Source organism: Gymnoscopelus braueri (genome assembly GCF_963280865.1).
Source record: "Gymnoscopelus braueri genome assembly, chromosome: 9".
Taxonomy (NCBI): Eukaryota; Metazoa; Chordata; class Actinopteri; order Myctophiformes; family Myctophidae; genus Gymnoscopelus; species Gymnoscopelus braueri.
Window position 1 is genome coordinate 13,397,563 of NC_137610.1, and position 24,846 is coordinate 13,422,408.

At 41.4% G+C, this 24,846-nt stretch overlaps 2 protein-coding genes across 2 annotated transcripts; one reads left to right on the top strand and one right to left on the bottom strand.

Annotated features, from left to right (window-relative positions):
* Window positions 1-1,381: 1,381 nt before the first annotated feature.
* aagab (alpha and gamma adaptin binding protein) lies at window positions 1,382-6,217 on the top strand. Its single transcript, XM_080437765.1, has 10 exons — window positions 1,382-1,560; window positions 2,034-2,224; window positions 3,049-3,145; window positions 3,909-3,998; window positions 4,107-4,190; window positions 4,307-4,386; window positions 4,512-4,608; window positions 4,726-4,830; window positions 5,124-5,173; window positions 5,503-6,217. Exons 1-10 carry the CDS (start codon window positions 1,458-1,460, stop codon window positions 5,578-5,580), a joined length of 975 nt encoding a protein of 324 aa, XP_080293891.1. The 5' UTR covers window positions 1,382-1,457; the 3' UTR covers window positions 5,581-6,217.
* Window positions 6,218-6,260: 43 nt separating this feature from the next.
* smad3b (SMAD family member 3b) lies at window positions 6,261-20,976 on the bottom strand. The gene is made up of 9 exons (XM_080437764.1): window positions 20,561-20,976; window positions 14,530-14,723; window positions 14,289-14,423; window positions 13,987-14,055; window positions 13,845-13,898; window positions 10,885-11,097; window positions 10,622-10,759; window positions 10,330-10,474; window positions 6,261-8,137 (listed from the first exon to the last, which is right to left on the bottom strand). Exons 1-9 carry the CDS (start codon window positions 20,761-20,763, stop codon window positions 8,014-8,016), a joined length of 1,275 nt encoding a protein of 424 aa, XP_080293890.1. The 5' UTR covers window positions 20,764-20,976; the 3' UTR covers window positions 6,261-8,013.
* Between the last annotated feature and the right edge of the window lie 3,870 nt (window positions 20,977-24,846).

Below are 24,846 nucleotides of genomic sequence, written 5' to 3' on the forward strand. Positions count from 1 at the left end.
GCAACTAGGGCACTATGAGTACTTTAACCTATATACATTGAAAATAGCCAATCTACAAGCTCACAACGTATCTTGAAATAAAATGTGGAATATTTGGAATATTTTTTGAAACATTCTAACAACTGGTACGGGGCTCCCTGACACAAAACATTTTCAGATGGGGCGGGGGGTTAGGGACATACATTAAATTAATTATTAAACTAATACATTTGGGGGTCCACCATGACATGAAAATATTTGAGAACCACTGGTTTAAACAATACAAAATATGCAACCACACTTTAGAAACAAGCCCAAAAAAACGCAACCACCAATATTTACATGTAACTTCACAGAAAAATAAGCCCAAAGTAGCTTATAATAAGTGGACATGGCAACACTGGCCACCCTACATAATACGGGGGGCGTTGACGAGCGGCCCAGTGGCCAATGAGGCGTTTACTGCAGATATTTGCACCGGAAGAGAATATGTCGGTCGGTTACGGACTCTCTCTTTACCAGGTGTTTCGCCCAGGTAGGCGTGGTTTTGAGATTAGATTAAAAAGGCAGTGATTCCCAAATAGTGAGTCGGGACCACTCTATGGTCGGGACCCATCGCTACTCGCAAGTAAATATCCCTTTTTTTTTACCTCTTATTTAAAAACTAAAAAAATATATATATATAAATCTTTTTTTTAAATACATTAAAAAAACTAGATCTACAATCTGTTAAAGGTAGGGTAAGTGATATTTTTGGGTTAAAACAAAAAGTATTTTGTTAAAAGGTTAAAGCACTATATTCTGATAGTAATCATTGCTATAGAGTGTTTGTTCAGTAACAGGAGTCTCCCCTTCTCTCCAGCTCTTTAATAAACAGAAAATACATTTACTGGTAGGTGTCAAAATCTCAGCCAATCAGGAGAAAGTACCCATTTTTAAGCTTCATTTTTATAGTGTTCCTGTTCAAATTTTGCCTGCTCATTTCTTAGTGTCATCACTTCCAATTTCACTTGTTTAATCTATATCCTGATTGAGTTCTCTATCCTGATTGGATAAAATTGGAAATGAAACTGAAACTGAAACTAAAATGCATTTTCTGTTTTATAAAGAGCTGGAGAGACATGGAGACTCCTTATATGGACAGGACACTCTATAGTAACGAGCACTATCAGAACATAGACCCATTTTGCAATTATTTGAATAATTGCAAATCACTTACCCTACCTTTAATTTCACTAGTTTGGGTCCCGGGAAAACATCAAATTTCTCTTTTGGGTCACGCCTTTGGGAACCACTTCATTTTCTGTGAGGTTGGGGCATGGGTTAGGGTAACCACGCCCACCTGGGCCAAACGCCAAAGAAAGAGGGAGTCCAGTCGGTTCATAGTTGAAAGGTAAAGTAATAGTAGCTGATGCTAGCTAGTGCCATGCCAGTAGCTTTCTAGAGGTTCTGGTCTGATTTAAACTGTAAACACAGCAATGATGTCGGCGTGTGAAGAAGAAGAAGACACACCAACCACACCTCCATCTGTGCTCATCACGAGCTGTGATGTTTCCTTTAAGGAAGAAGAGCTGATAAAACGTATGTTTATTGAGGGCTTGACATCGCAGGAAATGTACTTGACGAGCAGCACCGCTGATGTGACATTAGGTCGACAATATATGTTGTTGTGTTGTTATTAATGACACGCTATTTGTGATCTCACTTGTGATGTGCCGAAGTAAACACAATGTTGTTGTTGACCTATCTTCATTGAATACTTTTTAGTACAGTTAGCAAAAATAAGCACAGAGGTACAGTTTTACACAAAGATGCTAAAAAGATAAACCCAAGAAAGCACTATGGCTTGTTTACATTGGGGTCCTGTGTATTCATTCAATTCATCGAGACATTTTAAGACAAAATATACTTAGTAGACTTTTTACACATCTTCAGTAGTTACTTTGTCCTCTTGTATTACCTCTCTGTAATGTAAACTGTAGCCTGTTTTAGATTTTTTTCACTTGCTCGTGTGACAGAAGAACATTTGTGATTTTAATTGTTCTTTATTTTAGACATCCTCAGTCCCAAAAGTTTGCCAGAGCCCTCCAAGCAAGAACAGTCAGTGGTTTGGTACCCATGGACGATCAACAACAAATACTACACAGCGGATGTCAGTCTATGCGCAGTGCCAAGCACATTCCAGATGACTTCAGAGATTGCTCAGTCCATGCAAGCTTTCATAGCTTACTTTGACAGCACGTCGGTAGGTTCCTGCATCAGGAAGTTGACTTCCTAGACAGCTTTAGCCCTAGAATGACTCATATTTAAGTTAATGTCTTATTTCGCCATAGAACACTCAAGGCATTTTCGTGGAGGCATTCATTTTGTGGTGTGTTTGGGATACAAGATAGGTGGGCACTAGGGACATCTGGGCACCTCGATGTAAAATTGTCTATTTGTCTAAAATGTTAGAAAATAAAATATTCGAAAAATGCTTAAGTATAAAGTATACATGATGTGAACATGCACGGTGCATCATTATCAGACTTAATTGTATCCTTCAACCTCTTGTTTATGCCCCAAAATGACTGGATATACTGGTTTTGTTGCAATTGTAGAAATATTAGACCTTAATTGTCGAATGTTTAAGCATGTTCTAATAATGTATAGTTGATTTTAAAACCGTTTCCAAATATATATATATTGTTTTACATTTTAGAAAAAAATGCCAATTTAACACAGAGGTGCCCACCTATCCTGTTACCGTGTGTTAGTGCTGCTGTGATCGCGTAAAGAGAATGTGGTCCTTTTGAATCTCTTGTGGAAAAGTGGAGGTAGTTTTCTAAATCCACGTTTTCTGCCAGAACTTTAAAATGTACGTAGATGATGACTCCATAAAGCAGCAATTAATTATTTGGGCGTGTACACACAGAGAGCACAACTATTTAGAATGCCACCGAAATGGATCCCTCTACGAAAATGCATTGAGTACTACGGCTGTATATAGAATGCATGTAGTGTATGGTATGGAATATCAGCCATTCTAGGGCTAAAACAGCTTATGCCATACATATGTGGTGTTCACAGAAGGATGGTTTGGAAAAGCTTTCTCCCTGGATATCTGTGGTGGAAGATCTCACACCGGAGGTGCTCATTCTGGTGTGTGACAGAGTTTGTGAAAGTGGTGAGTAAAAACCTAATCACTGTCAACCTGGTCTCCCTATTTTGGGCATGTCATTATAGGCGATAATCATTTTTTTTCTTCTTGCAAAAGCTAAAATAGCCAATCTACAAGCAAACTCACAACGCGTCATGATGCAACACGTGAGCTTTTAAGTAGATTGGCTATTTTTGCTATTCATCGCACACAAAAGTATTGGTCTTAATTAAGTCAAGGGTCTTCAACGTGTTTCATGCCAAGGACCCCTTAGCTGAGAGAGAGATGAAGCAGGGACCCCCCACTACATTGTATAAAATTGTGTTTAGATTAAACCTTTTCATAGATAGCTTCAGACTTGTTTGACTGCACACTATCATCAGTGCATGTTGTATTTATGTTAATGTGTATTTTCATACATTTAACCACTTAAACCGTCAATACTTAGCAAACTTGACCTTTCACTCTGTACTTGGTCTGCTCTTTTATCCCTCTACCCCAAACCTCTTTGCCAAAAATAGCAGATCTACAAGCACACAACTGCGAGGCGTTGTATGCATGTAGATCTGCTATTTTTGGCTAATGTTCCACTCAGAATAGGGATGCTAGGGTTAAAGTAGGGTTCAACAACGTTCCAATCACAAAGATTTGGCGGCCCCCCTGTCCCAGACCCCCTGTTGAAGACCACTGCCTTAAATGGTTAATCAGTGTGCCTCTTTGTGTGCTGATAAGCCCAGGACAGTGTGTGTCATACACATGTGACATTGATATATTCATTCATAATCTATAGGGGTTACCAGGCATGAAGCACAGCAGTGGTGTTTGAGTCACGCCTTTGAACTAGTAGAGCTCAATCCTCTGGAGTTGCCAGATGAAGACGGTGAGTTTGGGATGGCAAGTAAACCTCATTCATGTTGGTATTTACATTCAGATTACATATTCGTCATGTTTGCTTTCCCATTCATATTGTCGTGGTTGCATTTGCCAGATGACTTCCCAGAGTCCACAGGAGTGAAGAGAATCGTACAGGCCCTCAATGCCAATGTGTGGAATAATATGGAGATGAAAGATGGTGAGATAACGTGACAGCACACATCTTTATACAGAATTCAGCTGATATTATTTGCTGTTTGTATTCCTGTTGGTGTAGACATACCTCAGTATCTGAACATTTTCTCCGTTTCCCAGAACACAACCAGGGATTTGGCCTAATGAGTAACCTTGTGGCCAACAGGCATAACAACCCACGTAGCTGCCAGGACCCAGCTGTCAGTAATATTTGTTGTTATCACTGATTTTGAATGTAAACCTTATTTTTTGGCATTTAACAAGTGAGAATCCATGTTTGAACATATTTTCACAAAGCCAGTTTGTTCTGTAATTTCTGTGACAGTCTTCTAGTTTGCCACCAGAGGGCGCAAATGACAACAATGATGCCAAGGTAACAGAGACTGGTGGCAATACAGACACACAGGTGGAAACAATAGTTGGTGAGTGAATCATTGCCTATGTACCAGAATGAGGATAATATATTTACCTATAAGGGTATGTTCAGCCTTGTAGGCACAAATGTGACATAATGATTTACCAGTTGTTTCCTTTCTTAGATCCAATGCTTGATTTAGACATCCAGGAACTAGCCAATCTAACAGCAGGGGATGCAGATGTGGAGAACTTTGAGCGTCTCTTCTCCAAACTAAAAGAGATGAAAGGTAGTCATTGAACCAGTTAATGTAACTCACACTCATCTATATGTGTCAGTCAGCTGATAGTGATCAGGTGTTTCCAATTTGTAAATTGGGTCATAAAGGACCACCTACACATATCTATAAATAATACATAATAATTGGGTTAGGAAGCCTGGACAGTAACCATTGAGACATACGGAATCACTGGATGTTTCACCTACAGCATTGCTGTTGTCATGACATTTGTGTAAATTCATATGTGCAGTAGGTGCCGTTTTTCTTTGACATGAAGATGCATTCTGTTTTACAATTTCCAGACAAAGCTTCATCTTTACCCCATGAGCAGAGAAAGGTTCATGCGGAAAAGGTAAGCAAACGTACTCGCCTCTGGCTACAAGATTCAACACAATTAAAATAAATTGGTTCAGTGTTATTATAGTGTTGTGGCAGAGCTGCTTTTTTTTTTCATTAATGAGATAAAAAGGCATTACAAGGCATTACAGTAATGTGTTGCACATTGTGACACAATCTGAAAATAGAGTACAGTATCCTTGCATTTGTTAGCAGTTTTTCTATCTATTCCCAGGGTATGTGTAAGTGGGAGTTATTAATTAGCACAGCCCAATCTGTGGGTCAACAAGAAATGTGTTAATGCAATTTGAGTTAAAATTGAATTAAGCTTAATCTGTTCTCCAGGTTGCAAAAGCTTTTTGGATGGCCATTGGTGGGGATGAAGACGAGATAGAGGGCTTATCATCAGGAGAGGAAAGCTAAACAAACGCCAGTGCCAGTGACTGAGTCATCCTTTCCCCTGGTCCATCAGAGCTATCCTAGGGCCCTTTCAAGATGCAGCACCCTTTGGACTGGCTCGCACTGGGATTGCAGAAAGACTGAAAGGTGGTACATTGTGACATTATGGCCGTGTGGCCCTTCGTCTCCTCATATTAAATTATGCAATGCTGCAGTATAAATGGGAAGCAGTTGGATTTCCTTATCAGGGACAGAAAGCTGCTTGGAAGCAATGGAAAAGTGCTGACATGAGAGGCTATGGACAGTTCTGAAGTGCATTGGTTACACTAACCGTAACTCACCGCCTCTTCTGGATCCTTGGCTGCACCTTTTTTATTTTAGTGAACCTGAAGGCTTTATGGTAATACAAGTGAAAGTAAAACATTGAATAGATAAATTCTGTGTGGTTGATTTTCAAATCTTTGGATTGTCCATGTGTAGGTACAGATGTCACATTTCTTTCTAAGTGACATGTGTCTTCCAATTGAAAAAAAGTAAATAGTAAGACATTTAGTGTACATTCTGTTGAATCAACATAGATGATTAAAGACGCCTTTAATTTATTTCACTGGTATTCTGTGTGTTTTGCAAAAGTGAAACTTATTGTCACACTGTAAGCTTACCTGTGATTTATAGTCTGAACAATGACTTTTCTGAGTTTTGACTCATTCAGTTACAGTTTTATTAAATTGTCACATAACAAAACAATGGTAATAACAAAACATGTACATAAAACAAAAACTAAGTAACAAGAGTACAAAGGAATAGAATTACTGATACAGATCTACCAACTATTATGCATTGTTGTACACACAGTATGTTTAGTTTAGCACTGTGTAACTGCTTTGAATAGATTACATGACATGTCTTTTTTGTAAGTGCAATATTCACATGGTGATTGGACAGACACTATTCAAAGACATCTAGCAGATTACACATGCCTTATATTGTATTGTAGTATTTATTGTATTGTAGCATTGTACATGTAATGTGGGATATACTGTAATCACTGGACAAGCAAAAACACCAACTACTACCAAAGCTTAATATGGAGGATCATCACAAAGAAGTTGGAAATGCGTAATTTACCCATAGCATACTGTAGGGTAAAAGGTGTAGGAGGTTTTTGCAGACTTAAGTACCTCAAATGGGACATTACACTGCTGGTGCGTGCTCTACCCACAGGGTTCACACAGTGCTCAAGTCAACTGCCAAACATTTGTCACATGTGGTTTGTCATATATTATGAAAAGGATATTATATAATGTCCTTTTCCCGTTTCCATTAATGGTACAGGTACAATGTCATGATTCAAAGAAATGCACTAAGCCTAAACGCTGCCTCTGACCTGACCCGCGGAACTTGCGCTTCCTTCCCTTTTCTCTGCACAAAAATATATATCTTTGAAGTGTTTGCAACACTTCTTTAAAGTAGATTCTGGCTTGAATTGATAGATCAAAAGCCGACTTGTTCATGTATTTATTTTCTTACATGCCAAGAGGTCAGCTGGATCCACTAAGCAACGTAACGCCGCGATTCAATGCAAGCTATAAATATTTATGTACAATGATCTTAGTGGGGCAATAATACAAATATATTCCCCATGCAAGACGGTATGCAAAAATAACTTATAAAATGTCTTTCATTGATCAAAATAGTTTTCATACAAGGGTTCCTTTTCAAGAAAAACACAATGGCACTATTATCTATTTCCTTGCTTAAAAACATTTAAAATACCGATTTCACGAGTTTGTTAATATAGACATTTATCAGTCTGGGTAAAGTAATTATATATTAATATATATTTAACAAATATATAAGTCATTTAATCACTACCCAAAATAATGGTCATTTTATGTTCAAAATGAAGTTAAGCTGATAAACAAGCCTCCCTCTTCACAATTAAAAAGAGTGGCGGGGGCAGGGGGCCACAGTGAAACACCACTTACTGTAGTATAAAATAAACAATAGTTTTAGCTGAAAGATTAATAGAATTTAGCTGACACAAAACATGGTGAAATGTTTTAAGAGATGACTGAATCTGTACAAAGACGAGAACATGGAACATGCCGTTTATCTAACAGCGATAAAGACAACATTACATAATGTCCAGACAACATTGTCTGAATGTGCGATGAAGGGAGAGAAATAGGTAAAATATGCTCAGCCTTCTAAAACCTACTGCTAACATGCTATGACTGACCGTTCAGCATTAGACAACAAAACAACACATGAGTCATCAAAACCATCAAATGAAATGCTACCCTTACAAGGAAAGTGCTTTACAGTGTGTGAGGTGAAATGTTGGGGTGGTTGATGCGGGATGAGAGTGATCTGGTGAGCCAAGTCTCTTGTCTTTCCTTAACATTGACAGAACGTCTTGTTTTCCTATGTGTGTTGCATGTGGGTGAGGTGGTCCTAGGACACACTAGAGCAGCGGATGCTGGGAGAACCCATCTGTGTAAGTACCTTGTCCAGCCACTGCAAAGGCCCGTTGAGGTGCAGCTCGATCCAGCAGGGGGTGCTGGTCACTGTCTGACGCCTGGAGGACAGGGACAGAGAAGGGCATCTTTGTTCATATAATCTATGTCCATACAAAATACATCAGAAGAACATCACAAACGTATAGTTTTTTATCACTCACCTGTCTTTAAGTTTACTTAATTGACTTGATTGTACTTTATTTTGTTATAAAAATATCCTCTACTCCGTACGTCTTTCTTCTGCACACAAGCCCAATGCTACTGTCCATTTCTAAAATCATGCATGTTTTTACCAGGATTCTTGTCTTCTGTGGTATTTGGTGTCAGAAAGAGAAATGTAACACTGGCTGCTCCAGTGAGTCCAGTGGGAATCCCCGTTGTAGATGGTGTCTGAACGCGTTCACCTCTCACTCTCTCCCACCCCTCCGCCACTGCATGCCTCCTCTGCATTCTTCCCCCATTAGTCAACTCTCTCCTGCCGTCTCACTGTTGCACCCCCTCCCCCATCATTTACCGCCCCCTCTCCCCCTAAAAAGTCTGCCGGTTGCCTGTGCACAATATCCATTTATTCTTTGTCCTTTTCTGACCCCCACTCCAAAAACCCATTTTGGCCATATAGACCAAAGCCCCACCACCACCACCGATAGCGTCTCTGTCACGCTTGAGCTCAACCACTCACTGATGACATGTTTCAGCCATCCCAAATGCAGCGAAACAGACACTTGTCATTGACATGTAACTCGGATGTCTGCAGGAAAATAAACGTTTACTAGTAATTAACAATATTAGGTCCTTACATGAGTCAGAGGGTATCCCAGACACCCTAAGTTGAGGACTATTTGATTGTCTTGCATAGGTTCAGTAGCAGGTTCAGAGACAGGCAGAGACAAAGAAATATAATGCTATAATGTAAACAGCCCAATATGTTGTGGTAAGAGGAAAGGAGCCATTAAGGAAGGACATTTTGAGATGTACAAACAAATGCTGGGGGAAAAAAAGGTAGGAAAAGTTGTCAGGCCTACCAGCGTAAACTCTGAATGTTTTTGTTTTTTTCTGTGAGCAACGGAACAGGGGAGGAGACAGCAGAAGTGAGAAGATAGGGAGCCTGCGTGAGAAAGGTAGAGTGGGTTGTGCGGTGTAATCAGAGCCGGGCTGTAAGTGGCTCCACATGCTGTAGTGTCTACAGAGTGACGGCTCCTCTCAGGAGAAGAACCATGGGCAGAGAGGGCCAGGCTCACTGAGGGGCCCCTCTAGGCCCCCCACACCCAGAGGATTACTCAAGCCATGAATGCACTGCACAGCCTGACAGTTTCCCTCATCGTCCACTCTGTTTATGTAAGCAGCAGTGAGAAGAGGGGGTGTAGGGTGGGAGCGGAGAAGGCCCTGGTCATAGTTACTGAGTCAGGGTCCTGCTCAAGCCTGTAGAATTCTGAGCCAAGAACAGTGAAGAAGTATGCTGCCATTACTCAACCTTGGTAAATAGCTGACAGTTTGCATACATAACCAAGGAAGCCGTCATCGCAGGCCTCTGCTTGTAGCAAATTATTTGCTTATTCAACAACTTGAAAATGTGATATTTCAGGCTGCTGATATGAATTAATTTTGGTTAAATATACCACTGTTGAATAAATATTATGTAAACTAACTCTAGTTCTACAATATCCAGTGGTACACAAATATACATCTCTTTAAAAATGAAATGCTGGGCCTGGTTTGTAATTGTTCCCCTCGGTACAGATACGCCTTATGCCTTAATCTTTCACTCTTATTCTTTTCAAACTTACAGTAACTTGCATTACTTAAATTGAGGGAATTCTAAAGATATGTTTTTTGGGGACCTTTTCTACCTTCATTGATAGTTGAAGTGAAGATGAACTGGAAAGAGGGAGAGAGAGAGACGGGGAGAGACACGCAGCAAAGGTTGTCGGGAACAGGAATCGAACCCGCGACACACTGTCGCCCATTTTGAGGGAATTTTATTCTGTACCCGAAACACAGCAAGCTGTGTTATGTTCACACGTCATGTGCAGAGGTCAGTTCCTCCAGAGCATTAAAAACTCTGGAAAGGCAAATAGTAGAAATATTATACTTAATTTCAAACTTGATCCTTAAACATTACTATCAATTATCAAACTGAGCTAAAGAAAGATGATTCCATTTCATTATTTGTGACCCCCAGAGATAGTGCACATGGAGGTGCTAAGCACCACCTATCCATTAGATTTATTTCAAGTCAAAAATCTTAATGTACCTGTACTCTGCTCCCCATCCTTTGACGAAGCTCATGCGAATAGTGCACATCCTAGTGAGCTGGTAGACGGCCTCGAAGCCCTGGTTGACCGACTGGGCCAGCAAGGCAGCAAACTCCTGGTTGTTAAATATCTTCAGGTTGCAGCCTGAGAAACAAACACATGCACGCGCACACACTCAGTTTACTTCTGTTTGAGAAGCACAAATTATGAGTGCCAGTGGGTCACTGGGGTATCGGTCATGCCCTGGTCACTTCAGTGTGTAGTGTGTGGTGTGTATCCTCTCAAGCTGACCTGGAGGGATCTTGCAGACGGTGGCCGGATGCCAGCCGTAGCGCTGGTTGCAGTTGGGACTCTGGACAAAGATGGCACTGTCACTGAGACACTCTGCAAACACCTCTCCTCCGATGTAGTACAACCTCACTCCCCGTCCTGAGAGACAGGACAATATAGAGACCAGCTCAGTGCCACTGTAAATGTTTACTTTTCACAAAACACGTTAGATCGGGGCCTATGTAGGTGTCCGTGTCCTTGTGAAATGAAAACAGCACACCAACCTATGTGTCTGCGGGTGAGCTCCACAGACGAGTTGCGGTTGACGTTGGACAACAGGCCCAGACAGAAGCGCTCCGAGTTTGATGGGTCTGTGAAGCCGTCTACCGTGAGGGAGGGCTGCGATGCGTGGAAGGTCTCTCCCACCCGTTGGTTCAACTCATAGTAGGAGATAGAGCACCAGAAGGCAGATTCACAGTACGTCACGGGCTGCAAGTCTGCAAGAGAGCAGGAAAGGGTGAGGGGGGGGGGGGGTTAAGATGGAGAGACAGAAAGCAGAGTGGGTGAACACAGTGAGGGGTCTGTGAGACAGGAATTAAGGTTTGTGAAAGCAGTTCAAAAAGGTCTGAGGGCAAACAACCATGTGGCGATGCTCAGTGCTGATAAATGCGTTCCCTTTGAACTTTCCTCTGTGGCGTTTTCCCATGACCTGCATGTCCCCCAGTCAGGTGACGTGCCTGTTTATCAAGTTTTTCATACAATGACTCCCCCCGGTGGCTTTCCACACATATAGAATAACCGGGCAACAGGATATTATCATTATTACATTACCTTGGGCTGTCTGTAGCTGGCCGTTCCACGGGACTACGATAGGCCACAGACAAAGACTCCATTCATACTATACTTCCTGTGTTACTGCCCTGGGGCTCAGCCTCCCAGACCCAGTCGGCTGCCCCTGTATATTATCATCTCTCTCTCTCTCATTCACTCAACAATTTTTTTCTCTCACACACACACACTGTAAATACACTCTCTCACTCCCTCACACTCGCATGAGGACACTTTCACTCCCTAAAACACACTTCCCATTCATTCATAATGTAAATCCTCTGAGCACTTATGAACAATAGTGCCAGAAGTGAGTTTGTATATTCCTGTTAGTCTGTTCTGATTTCAAGATGACACTGCTACCTATGGTCAAGACACCATCACCGTGCTGATATATCGTTATATCTCAGAGTAAAGCGCGACCAGTAAATAATATAAAGTTACCGGAAGAACATGTCAGATATAATCCTGCCGCAGATTAAAATCAATCCAGACAGGATAGGAGAGGTATTTATAGATCTGAGAGAGAGACGTCAGGACTGCACGTGTGAGGAGGACAGGCAAAGGGTCATCAGGTACTATAGGAGGAGGGAATCCATTGTTCCTGGATGGTTCAGGTTAATGACTTTAAAGAAACTTGAGCATACATTCATGTTGTAACATCCAGATTAGGGGTCAACCGATTATCGTTCCAGGCAATTTTCCGATCCAATATTTGTCATTTTTGTAATTATCGTAATCACCATTTTGGCTGATAAACTAGCCGATTTCTTTTTTGTCCGTTTTAAGAGATGCATGCACTCCTCAGATGTAGTGACCACTCTCTGAAAGGTACAGTTTCTCACATTACTGGATTGGTTGAAATGTGGACAATGAGTAAATAGCCAATAGACACTCTTTTCTGTATGTGTGGGAGAGATGCCAGAAGGTCCCAAGCTCCAATACAAAAGCATTTTCCTCAAGTAAAAAGAGCAAGCTAAAGTTGTCAAAAAGAGAATACTAAGGTTACAAATCTCATGAAATCTCACTCTCCTGCTCATTTGCTCGCTGACTATCTCGCTCTTGAGACCTTAAGATAACAGCTGTTGTTCAAAGATTTTACACATTTACAACCAAAACCTACAAATCTATTTAGCAAAATATAGACCACAGTCACAGAAGCTACAGTACCGAAGCATTCACCGTGCAACATAAAGAGTTGTATTTAACATACTCAACTGTTGTCAAAAAGAGTATACTTACTTATACTTAAGGTTCTAATTTGCTCATCGTCGGACAACATTAAACTGTTTCTTATGGTGCTTACGTAGTGTTTAAAACAGAGAGCAGACAGTTTATGGGCGGAGGGTCCACTGGCTTTTGCCTTTCCTAGTCCAGTGGAATACAGGTCCAGTGGGCACCTAAACCTTCTGGGCACCTCGCAAATCCGACGACCTCGGAGCAGTGGGCACCTGGTATTTCTGGGCACCAAAATTGACTGGGCCCCGGGAACACTGGGCACCCAAACCCAGTGTGCAGTGCACCTGGTATTTCTGGGCACCAAAATTGACTGGGCCCCGGGAACACTGGGCACCCAAACCCAGTGGGCAGTGCACCTGGTATTTTTTGGCACCGGGAATGAAGTCTCAAACATTACACATCCTTAAAATGGACTACTACGAGTGACAACTCCCCACAGTTAGCACTTGAGGTACTCAATCATCTGAGCCATCAGCTTCCAGGCTAAATGCCTTTCAAATGGTACCATTTGCATTCAAATACATTGAAAGAACAACCCTACAGCAATTTACAGGACTCTTGGAAATCCTGCCATTCCTACTGTATATGCAGATTAAAATTGTGTAAATATTGTGACATGTTTTTCCAATTTGCTTTTCTTTACACTTAAAGGGGGCCCACGGTTTTCTTACCTTTTCTATGATGTTATGATATCCTAGGATGAATGGTACAGTATAAACATAACTCCATCCCGGGTCCGCCACAGCTTAAAACGCACGCCAATAGGCCTTGCGCTAGATTGCGTACTTTATATAGCTTCTTTTTTTTGTGAGATCTGACGTTCATAGTGACAGAACACTATGCAACGTGATTGTCTTGAATGCGCCCGACCGGAAGTCTCGCTAGACGAGATTGAAATCTTGAGATTTCCAAAGATATCATAACATCATAGAAAAGGTAAGAAAACCGTGGGCCAAATTGGTTATTGGTATTCTTGATTACTAATAATTGATTGAATTTGTTTTATCTGCGGATTCAGATCATCTGCTAACTACTATATCTACAGTATCGTGAAAATGTGTCAGCAAAAAGTCATCAAGTACAATGAGTTAATTAGTTGTAACTGTAGGGTGACAATCAGTATTAACGGGTAAAAATAATAATTCTGTGTTGTTGGCACATCAAAGTGTTGGCTTACCGAGATTACTATTTGCCGGTGAGACAGGATTCGGTGACAGGCTACCGGGCGAACCTGAGAAGGAAAGTGAAGATCGGATTAATGCAGAAACTATAACAGTTACAGTACTGATCTGTGTTGTCTATTCATTTACATGTCCTACCTGTGTCCATGCTGTGGTTAAGCTCACTGGTCTCTCCATCCTCACTCAGGTAGCCTGGTGGAGGAGTCTCTGGAACACATACACGCAGTATGTTCACATATTACACACAAACACTTAACCTCAACAAACCACAGAGCAAATGTGCACTGCGGAGTCGCCACACACGTTGATGTGTCCTATACACTGTGACTTCATGAAGCCAACACCCTAGCTGAACTTACTCTAAACAACTCCTGAATCATTTGCAAGCTAGTACATGTCAGTGTCCTAGATTGGAGAATTAGTGCGAAGCTGCCTCTCACCAGGGATATAGTTACTCTGGGGCTCAATGCCAGCTGGGAAGTTGGTGTTCTCAGGGATGGAGTGGCTGTAGTCATCCAGCGGTGGGAACTCTGTGGGGATATCCGTGTGCCGCGGTACCAGGACAGGAGGCAGAACTGGAGAGACCCAGACACACAAATGTTGATCACGGCCTACTATGGTATATGCTATTTGGTATACAATACAAAACAATTTCCAGTACATGATCACTAGTACACTCACTTGGTGTCTCCACCCTCTGGTAGTGGTAGGGGTTGACGCAGACCTCATCCTTTTTGGTGTGGAAGGCAAACTCGCAGTGGTCGACGGCCCTCAGCTCGTGATGGGACTGCAGGTCGGGCCAGCGCCACAGGCGGCAGTAGATGACATGGGGAAGACCTTTCCTGTGAGACACCTGCAGACGGCCATCTAGAGACCTGGGGAACACAACCACCAACACCAGTGAGACAGCTGAGGCATGCTTAGATGGACATACGGTTCAAAACTCTTGTGGGTAATGTTGGATTTATAACAACTGATTCAAATAGGCAGGGATTTGGGATGATGCACCAGGTTGAGAGCAATGGTTCAAACTAAGAGGGGAGATAAGGTCACTGTGGGTGCTATTCAATAAAGCATCAGTCATCACTAATATGGAGGATAAACACTAACAGATGGCAGAACACACTATGGTATTTTCTTTACCACAGACCAGCTCAAAATAAACATTTTTTCCAAAACTACTAACGTAATGTTTACTTTTTCATTCACTGTATTAGCATGGGTATGAAAGAGAGTATTCTGCACCAAGCGTGCCCCCAGCCCTCCTCACACAGGGGCACCAGTCAGGGTAACATCACCTTACATATGGACCGTCTCAAATGCAAACACCATATGCCAAATAATAAGGTCATTTTGGAATACAAACAAAAGCAGGCCTGTACCTATTGCCTAAACCTAAATTATACAAAATAAAAGGCCTCTCTAAACAAATGTGCCTAGAAAAGTATAATTCAAGCTGCCATGATTATACAGAAAAGGTCTTCTTGGCCTCAAGGCCCAAAGTAGAGAAAGTGCTGAAACCTCATCCCATAGGTTTTTATTAGGTTTTCCACATGACAGATGTGGCTGTGAGGTGCAGGGCCATCGGCAGTGCCATGGAACCACATCTGCCAAGACTGTCTGTTGCTGTATCCCTACACTCTGCCAGAGCACAGTGAGGTGATGGCTCTATCCCAGCCTGAAGCCCACAACAGCACAGCACAATGTGGAACTGTCAGACATGCAACATATGGTTCTCATTCCTCACCGTGGCTCTGTCTCCCCTGGCAGTAGGGGGAAAATGAGGGCTGAAATTTAGACCCCCACAATCTCTTGTAACAGCCTCAGCTCCTGCCATGACCAAACCTCATCATCAGCCCTATTACCTAGACAGCTCCTTCCTGAGTGACCAACTAAGTAACTGAGTGGGAGTTTAGAAACCCTATACCAGTGTACCCAGTAGTCTTATTGGACCCCCTTCTCCTATTAGTGAGGTTTGCTTGAATGCAGTCATTCATAGGGGGGGCAGTGATGTCATGGGAAATGGCAAAAACACACAACATGGCACAAACTTGATAATCAACACTTAGAAGATATCTCAAGAAGAGGCAGAGAGCTTAACTAGCCGAGGCCATGCAGCTTGATTACATAGTAAAGTGCACCGGCAGCAGTAGTCACATTGGTCAATGTCAGATTCATCTAAACAGAGCTAAACAGAACATGAGTCCAAATTAAAGAGTATTTCCAGTGGAGCCTAGTAGATACAAGTATAACATTTGTCCAACTCATTGGTCTTGCGTCAAATCAGGGGGACAAATGTGACAGTGAGGACTGTGGGAGCTCATTGTTTCCACCACATTAAGGGGTTGCTGTTGACGTGACGTTGATGTGTTTGCCAACATTTATTAGAGTAAAGACACTGGGTGTAAAATTTTCTCATTAACTCATTGACTTGCTGTGAAGTAAACTGCATATTCAAAAACACTATAAACAAGAGCAATAAAAGAAAAGAAAAAAAGACTGAGGCGACAGTGATCTACTCATCAGATCCAATTTGTTAGCTCTCTGTCATGGTTCTCTAGGTCTAGGGAGTAATCCCATATAGCTCATTTCAAACTAGGGCTGGGCAATATATCAATATATTATTGATATTATGATATAAGATTAGATTCCATCTGGGACTTCAGATATTGTAAAATCGTGATATAAGTTTTGACTGCATGTCATTTTCTGAACTTATCAGACTGTTGCCTTTACCAACTAGTCACTTAGTTATTATATAGGCATTACTGATGATTATTTATCAAATACTCATCATGTAACCTAAATATTGTGTGAAAGCAAATTGTGAAATTGTTAAATCGGCTTTCGTCCAATTATTTCAAACTTTTGCCTTGATTATGATTAGTAAACAATTAATAAACCCTGCTTCTTGATTAATCGATTGACACACATGAGCAAGATTAAGTTTAGCAGAATTCTGTATGCGTTTCGATATATTTTCTGTTAATTGCACAGCCCTACTGTATAGATAACATTGCTACATTCAAAAGGCTCTGTGCATGACTGCAGTAGTTCCCTTTTCCAGAAGGTGGCATTCCCGTTTCCTGTTCCGGGTCAGTATCTCATAGCTTCATTTGACTGGCTCCACAGCAGATTTGAACTGGAAACACACAACACCTTCATACGTGTTTCCAGTTCAAATCTGACAGTCATGCACAGAGCCTAATAGTGAAGACCAAAAGCATGTCATTGATGTGGCAAATGGCTTTGGCCAAATAAACCAAACCTCCCGGTAAATGAGGCACAAAACTGATCTAACCTCTGTAATGTCAACACAGACTGTTAGCATAATAGTGATAGTAATGTCCTGTTTGTTGTTTTCCTTCTAGGGTCAGGCACATTGGCCACTTCAAATGCTGACCTCTCTCTCACTCTACCACATTAGAGCCTAGGATGCAAAGACAGTGCAGCACAAAGCATGCTTGTTAAGTATAGAGTCACACTGTAATCCCACACATATAGCCAGGCACCCCTCAAGCCTCTGTACATGCTGGAAGTGAACCACAAACCAAACAGTGGCCCACGCCCTCCCTAGGGCCCGCAGCACATTCCCAAGCACTGAGCAACCTCATCTCGGTGTGAGCTACCAGTACCACCCATGTACAGACTGCTACTGCTACTGTACATACAGTACATGATGGCCGGCTTGTTCATCAGTTATACAAATCTGTATTTATGAATACAAAGGGATTCTACCGTTGCGCCTCAGCCTTAAACGGCCAGTCCGGTGCGTCACAAGGGTAGGGACAATAGATGCAGAAGAGAGAACGCTGGAGCAACACGGACAGTTTAGGCCTTTTATTTATTTCGGTGCAAGTAAAACAGATAGACTGACGTTTCGGTCTTTCGACCTTCCTCAGAGTCATGACTCTGAGGGTATAATTAATGGCTATAATTATAAAGTCATTAGTGTTCTGGTTTCTATCCCATAAATATATTAAAATATGCATTTTAACAAAAACATATTAACCAGAAAAATAAAAATAATTTGAATTTCACAACAAATGACAATAGAGGCTGAAGATGGTGGGACTGACAGAGCAGCACAGTAACATTAAGCTACCATGGGTGTCATTGTATTGTTTGTAGCTCTTTCCATTACACTACACCACTTCACAGAGCCAAGATGTGGCCATGTGGTTGGATGCAGCAGAAGGGGTGGTGGGTCGTGTGTGCAAATGTGGTGTGTGAGTGTGAGTGTGAGTGTGAGTGTGTGTGTGTGTGTGTGTGTGTGTGTGTGTGTGTGTGTGTGTGTGTGTGTGTGTGGGGGGGCAACATTCGCTATACAAGGAGAAGAGAATGGTCAACACGTGCACAATCACAAGTGGCAACGATACTGTAACTTGGTCTAAGTTCTAATCTAAATACAATCATTCAGGTGAATGCACAGATACTCCTGCACAGCACAGGGGAGGGAAAAAACACGGTTGGTGTTAGATGGCTATCCCATCATGTGGGGAAACCCACAGCAAGAATTCATTCCAACTTTCCCAGAGTAGACAAATTCTCTAGTCTAAACACTGTCCCAGCCCTCTCTGAGTCAGCGCCCAGCTACAACCAGCAATCCACCCCCACCCGGTCCAGCATGTGTGAGCGGGCCTACATTTACTATCCTGGGTAAAAGTTGATGAACTATGAAATGTAGCAAGGACAGTGGGGCTGACCTTTTCAGATATTTCAGAAATCCTTGCTAATTCTTATTAGTGTTGTAGATAAGACTGTCTCAGTCAATACAACACACCAAGACTAAAACAGTGAGATTAAGATTGAGACTGTCCACAATTTACAATTGAGATAAAGATATAAGATGTAATTAGAGTTAGATATACATACAGAATGATATTGAGCTATGTCTCGTTTGAAAAGCTGCCCCGCAATAAAAGAATGTCAACAATAAACCAGAAAAGTTCTTATCACTTTTGTTAATATTTGCTTTACCAGTTTCACCAACTTATATTTTAAAATGATTCGAACCACACTTGCAGTGGGTTGTGTAAACTGACTGTGACGTAACAGGCTTAAAAACGAAAGGATGACAGCCACTAAATGCATTGTTACCATGGAGGACAGCAGCTAAAGACCAGACAAGGATCCAGCTGCATGCTCCATGCATACGATAGTATAGTCAGACTATCTTGAACCCCCTGTTAAGGGCATGTCAATTCTTCACTTCACAACATTTTTCAAACAAAAAAATAGATATAGACTATTCATTAACGCAAACAGTCTTGTGTGTGATAGTGCACCGTATTTCAAAATAACTACATTTACCAGCATGACCAAGGCAGTTCACACAGACAATCACATAGCAGGTGATGATAGTAGTGCAAGCCATGGATAATCTAACGCTAAGCTAACGCCAGCTGCACCGTTCAAACGGAGCTGTACTGTGTGACAGCTAGCGACACACTGCACAACACCACAACACACTGACTGCTTCAATTAAAATGTTTTTTTATTGTATCTTAACACTGAACATATAGTTGCTATCTACAACAAAACGAATATTGACTAACTAAGTTACCTGGGTCACTAGTATAAAAACACCAGTTTACCCAATAATAGCCCTTGTTCTTTATTAGCTAGCTAACTGCCAAGCTAAATGCTAATTCATTTTATACTTAGCTTGCAATAAATGCATTTTTTTTTTACAGAAAGTGTGTGGGACGCATCAGGTTTATGTTAAATAACGTTGTGGTTGAATAAGTCTCCAACTGTCATTATGCTGCTGGCTAGCTGAGAGCATTGGTGTTGTTACCTGGGTATGTATGGTGATGCCTTATGTGTTACCTGGGTATGTATGGTGATGCCTTATGTGTTACCTGGGTATGTATGGTGATGCCTTATGTGTTACCTGGGTATGTATGGTGATGCCTTATGTGTTACCTGGGTATGTATGGTGATGCATTATGTGTTACCTGGGTATGTATGGTGATGCATTATGTGTTACCTGGGTATGTATGGTGATGCATTATGTGTTACCTGGGTATGTATGGTGATGCCTTATGTGTTACCTGGGTATGTATGGTGATGCCTTATGTGTTACCTGGGTATGTATGGTGATGCATTATGTGTTACCTGGGTATGTATGGTGATGCATTATGTGTTACCTGGGTATGTATGGTGATGCATTATGTGTTACCTGGGTATGTATGGTGATGCATTATGTGTTACCTGGGTATGGTGATGCATTATGTGTTACCTGGGTATGTACGGTGATGCATTATGTGTTACCTGGGTATGTATGGTGATGCATTATGTGTTACCTGGGTATGTATGGTGATGCATTATGTGTTACCTGGGTATGGTGATGCATTATGTGTTACCTGGGTATGTATGGTGATGCATTATGTGTTACCTGGGTATGGTGATGCATTATGTGTTACCTGGGTATGTATGGTGATGCCTTATGTGTTACCTGGGTATGTATGGTGATGCATTATGTGTTACCTGGGTATGTATGATGATGCATTATGTGTTACCTGGGTATGTATGGTGATGCCTTATGTGTTACCTGGGTATGTATGATGATGCATTATGTGTTGTTACGGGTATTGGGTATGGTGTAGCTCTGGTCCATAGCGTTAGAAGGATCAGTTCTCCTCCTTCTAACGGACCAGAGCTATAGGTCTGGTGGTGGTGGTGGTGATGATGCATTTGGTGTTGTTACCTGGGTATGGTGATGCATTTGGTGTTGACATTCTGTGTGGTGATGGATTTCTCCAGCTCGTCCAGCAGCCCCGTCTTCTTCAACTTCTTCACCAGACTTTTGACAGCCTTTTCGCACCATTTCTCCTCTTGTCCGTTCTGTTCGCCTTTCTTCCAGCCCAGGAGCCTCTTAACGATGGGGGGAGTGAACGGTAATATGGACATCTTTATGCGTTTTGTTTAGGTTAAGTGAAGTCTACGTTCTGGTTAACGAATTATGTCGCTACAAAAAAAACACGCATGTAATAAGTTATTTCAGCCAGCTAGCTATAGCTAGCTAACTAACTAACTAAATATAGGCTAAAAAAGAGTACCAGACACCGCCAGGGTTCTGTAGCCTACTGCTGCTGCTTGGCAGATGCACTAAACACACATTCACTGGATTGGATCCACTCCGTTCAACTTGAAGCTTCCAGCCTTCCACCACTGTTGCCAGATTCTGCGATGAAAACAAGCCCAAAAGAAGCGACTAGCCTTAGTGACTAGCACTTCAAAGTTTGCTATTTTGAAATAGCAGACATATAGGTTTGAACTTCAAACCAATATGTCTGCTATTTTGAAATAGCAGACATATAGGTTTGAACTTCAAACCTATATGTCTGCTATTTTCAAAAACATCTTGAAATAAAAAATGGAATATTTGTAAGATCACAAATCTGGTACGGAGCACCCTGGCACAAAACATGTTCAGATGCATGGGGTTTAGGGAACAAATATTTTGGGGGTCCATGAAATGAAAATATTTGAGAACCACTGGCTTAAACATTAATATTTTTTGGGGGAAGCAAGCACAGCAAAAGAAGACCAAAGTCCCTTATAATAAGCGGACATGGCAACCCTGGCTTCCAACCGCGTCATGTGAGACCAAGTGAGACACGCAGAAAAATAATAACTTCCGGTGTATATTTTACCGAATTCATTTGCCACAAATTGCCAGGCCGCTGTTGTGAGATTTGATCTTGAAATAGCCTACATTTATGTATTTTTCCAGTAACAATATCTTATAGGTCCAACCCCATAGGTTTTTTTTATATACAAAAATCAAATGTGCTTCTATTTTGAAGGTAAAATTTATCATTTTCCGCTGGTTCTGTGGCCACTCTGAGTAATTTGATAGAGCTTCCACTGTGTTTGAATGACCCACCTCCTCTGTTACAAGTAAAAGTCCAACATTCTAAATATACTTGAGTAAAGGTAGCCTACAAAAGGCTACCTTTAGGTAAAGGTAGCATCAAAATATACTTATTGCCAAAAGTAAAAGTACCAAATCTACCAATTATGCAGAATGTCCCATTTCACAGGTTTCAAATATATAAACATCTTTTGAAAATAGCAGATCTATAAGCTTGCGATGCGTTGTGAGCTTGAAGATCGGCTATTTTCACTAGCCAAAGTTGAATTAGGGCTGAAGTGGTTAATGTATGTTTTGTAATAATAATCCCAATCTACAAAGTAACTAACTAAAGTGTTCTAATAATTGCAGTGGAGTAAAAAGTACAATATTTGATCCTGAGATGTAGTGGAGTAGAAGTAATAATATTGAATTTTGGAAAAGCTACAGTAAAGTAAAAGTACCTCAAAATTATACTTAAGTACACTACTTAAGTAAAGTTACTTTCCACCATTGCAGACAATGAAAGTGATGTCTGGGCAAATGTGTTTAGTATTGTGTAAGTCATTTTACACTAACTCAGACAAAATAAACACAGAAGAGGAGATGTGTTAGGCTATTGTTTTTCCCCACCTACCTTACTGTATACTTAATTGGAGGCTGTAGACAATAATAGCCCACACAAGCACTCTAGCACAGTGGTTCTCAACCAGTGGTCCTGGGACCACCAGTGGTCCTTGAGGGGGTCCCAGCTAAATGATGGAGAGTTGGTAACCAATGGACCCTAATAGATCTTTAACTCTTGAGAGTGTAAAATTAAATGGTTTCATTTTACGCTCTCAAGAGTTAAATTATTGTTAAACATCTGCATTACTTAATTAAATAATTGTTATTTTGATCAACATTTGCCTGTTGTCTTACCTATGGTACCACATCAATACAGCATGGAATTGTGAACAAAATCGTGCATATTGATGCACATCAATATCTACATGGTGTGTCATCATTTTCTTACTTTACTTCTTATGAATAGGGTAAATTCATTGACTTATATAACCTTGTATTTAAGTGACTGACAGGGCCATACTAAAAAATATAATCCGTTTTAACTTTTGTCCAGTTAAGTCTTACCTCCAAATAATGTCTTAAACTTATACTGTCAGGAAAGGGAAGAAATATTTGCAATCAGAGATATGTCAACACTGAAAGGTGATCCAGGTTTTACAATCGCAGTGTCCATAAATAGAATACCGCAACAAGTCATCCTTTTGATCCCCTCATAAAAGTGATTTAATTTCACCTTGGATGCATCTTTGCAGAAAGAGATGCGGTGACCGGGCATATGTTGCTATTTGGGGGTCGGTTTAATGGTGTTATTGATAAGTGCAACCGTGGCTGTCGCCTCCTGGTAAACAGCAGTGACAGTGTACCTATGCTATAAATACCCCCGTCCAGAAGCTCATCGTGGCCCCTTTTCCTTCTCTCTATTTATAACCTCCATCAATGACTACTAGTGTCTATTTTTATGCAAACATTTGGCATGGCTTCTTACTTCCTTCTTGTTACGTAAATATTGTGGCAATCCTGGCAATGACAAAAACAATGTAAGTTTTGCAGTGAAGTCAGCTACTAGTCAGTACTGTGAATATTATTACCTATTGATAAACACAGTACTGTACTTGAAGGAAGAGGTTTTTTAGAAAGATGTCATTTCCAGATTATTCGTGAAATGTTTGCACTTCCTCTGTTTAGACTACTTAGCCTGTTTCCTGTGTTAAGTTACGAAATGCTTGATGTATGTACAATGATAAGAGCAAATTTCTCAACAGGATTCAGTAACACGACAGTCAAAAAGGAAATGACAGCAGCAACACGCTGATGCTCCTTTCTCCACTGAAGCCTCTGGAACAGGTTGGGGATTTGTGGTGTGGTTGCTGCCATGTGTGTACTTTGATAGCTTGCACTAGCCCTGCACCTTTTCACACCCCAGGGACATGAGCCGGACAGCTGGTGTGGAGTGTGTTTTAGCGTGTGTTAGTCTGTGTTTGAGTGTTTGAGAGCGTGTGTGTGTGAGAAAGAGAGACATGGGGGGGCTCTTGTAGAACATGTCAGACGGGAGGGGCAGATGGGCCGCAGCAGGCTGAGGAAGGTCTTAGGGACAGAGTGAAGAATGATTTTGGACAAAAGGCACAATGGCTGGCTGAATAGGTAATGACTGCAGACAATCTGATGGATAACAATGGCATTGTGATAGACCACTCACAGACATGGGAACCAAAAAGGGTGGGGTGTTGGGGAGGGGTGCGATCAGCTGGACCGCTGGACCAAGAATAGTTAGACAGGGTAGGGGTATGGGTCATATAAATATGGCCTTTGTGTGTCCATATGGGAAAGCCCTGGATATACTTCAAAAGTCATTTTCACAAATGTGAAATTGGAACACTATCTTGTGAAATAGCAATATATACAAGCTGTTTTGCGTATTTTCCTCACCCATTTATACCCCAGTTCTGCTGTAATCACTATACTAAGCGAGATTGTTTTGTGGTGAATGATAACTCACAAGCATATTGTATGATGAAGAGATTCAGAGCAGCTCACATTGACCCTCTAGAAACCTATAATTGCCTGAGCAGCTAATTGCAGTGTGTTAGAATGAGAAGTGGCTGTTCAGCCAAAGACTCCGCAGCCCAATCAGGGTGGGGTCAGGCTCTCCCCTACAATCTCTGCATGCTTTTTAATCTGCCTTCACACAGCAAGCTGTTATCTACTGCTTGCAGCCATCAATCTCCTCCCAGACGGTGACACCTCCAAATCTGGGACAGCAGTGACCTCCGGCTCCCTCCCTCTGGCTGCCCTAAACCAAAACACCCTCAAATCCTCATCCTCCAGCTCCCATACCTCCCTCTCCTTCTCTCTCCCTGTCTGCCTCCCCATTGTGTGTCCCTCTGTCCGACACATTATATCTCATTTCCTCTATGATGCCATTGAAACATAAGGGAATGTTAGCTACAATGCTGCTGATGTGCACTGTCTGTGTACGATACATTTAGAATCAGAAGGAGAGGAGACTCTAAATCAGTAAAGCTTTACTGCCAGGTATATTAGGTTCATACTGGGAATTTGCTATGGTTGTG

What these genes read in the sequence shown, in the direction of transcription:
- aagab (XM_080437765.1), top strand. Translation starts at nt 1,458, where the DNA reads ATGATGTCGGCGTGTGAAGAAGAAGAAGACACACCAACCACACCTCCA. An exon ending in TAATATGGAGATGAAAGATG is followed by an intron (nt 4,191 to 4,306) that starts GTGAGATAACGT and finishes TCCGTTTCCCAG; the next exon opens with AACACAACCAGGGATTTGGC. An exon ending in CAAACTAAAAGAGATGAAAG is followed by an intron (nt 4,831 to 5,123) that starts GTAGTCATTGAA and finishes TACAATTTCCAG; the next exon opens with ACAAAGCTTCATCTTTACCC.
- smad3b (XM_080437764.1), bottom strand. Translation starts at nt 20,763, where the DNA reads ATGTCCATATTACCGTTCACTCCCCCCATCGTTAAGAGGCTCCTGGGC. An exon ending in CCAGAGGGTGGAGACACCAA is followed by an intron (nt 14,424 to 14,529) that starts GTGAGTGTACTA and finishes GGGTCTCTCCAG; the next exon opens with TTCTGCCTCCTGTCCTGGTA. An exon ending in ACCGGCAAATAGTAATCTCG is followed by an intron (nt 11,098 to 13,844) that starts GTAAGCCAACAC and finishes GCTCTCTTGCAG; the next exon opens with ACTTGCAGCCCGTGACGTAC.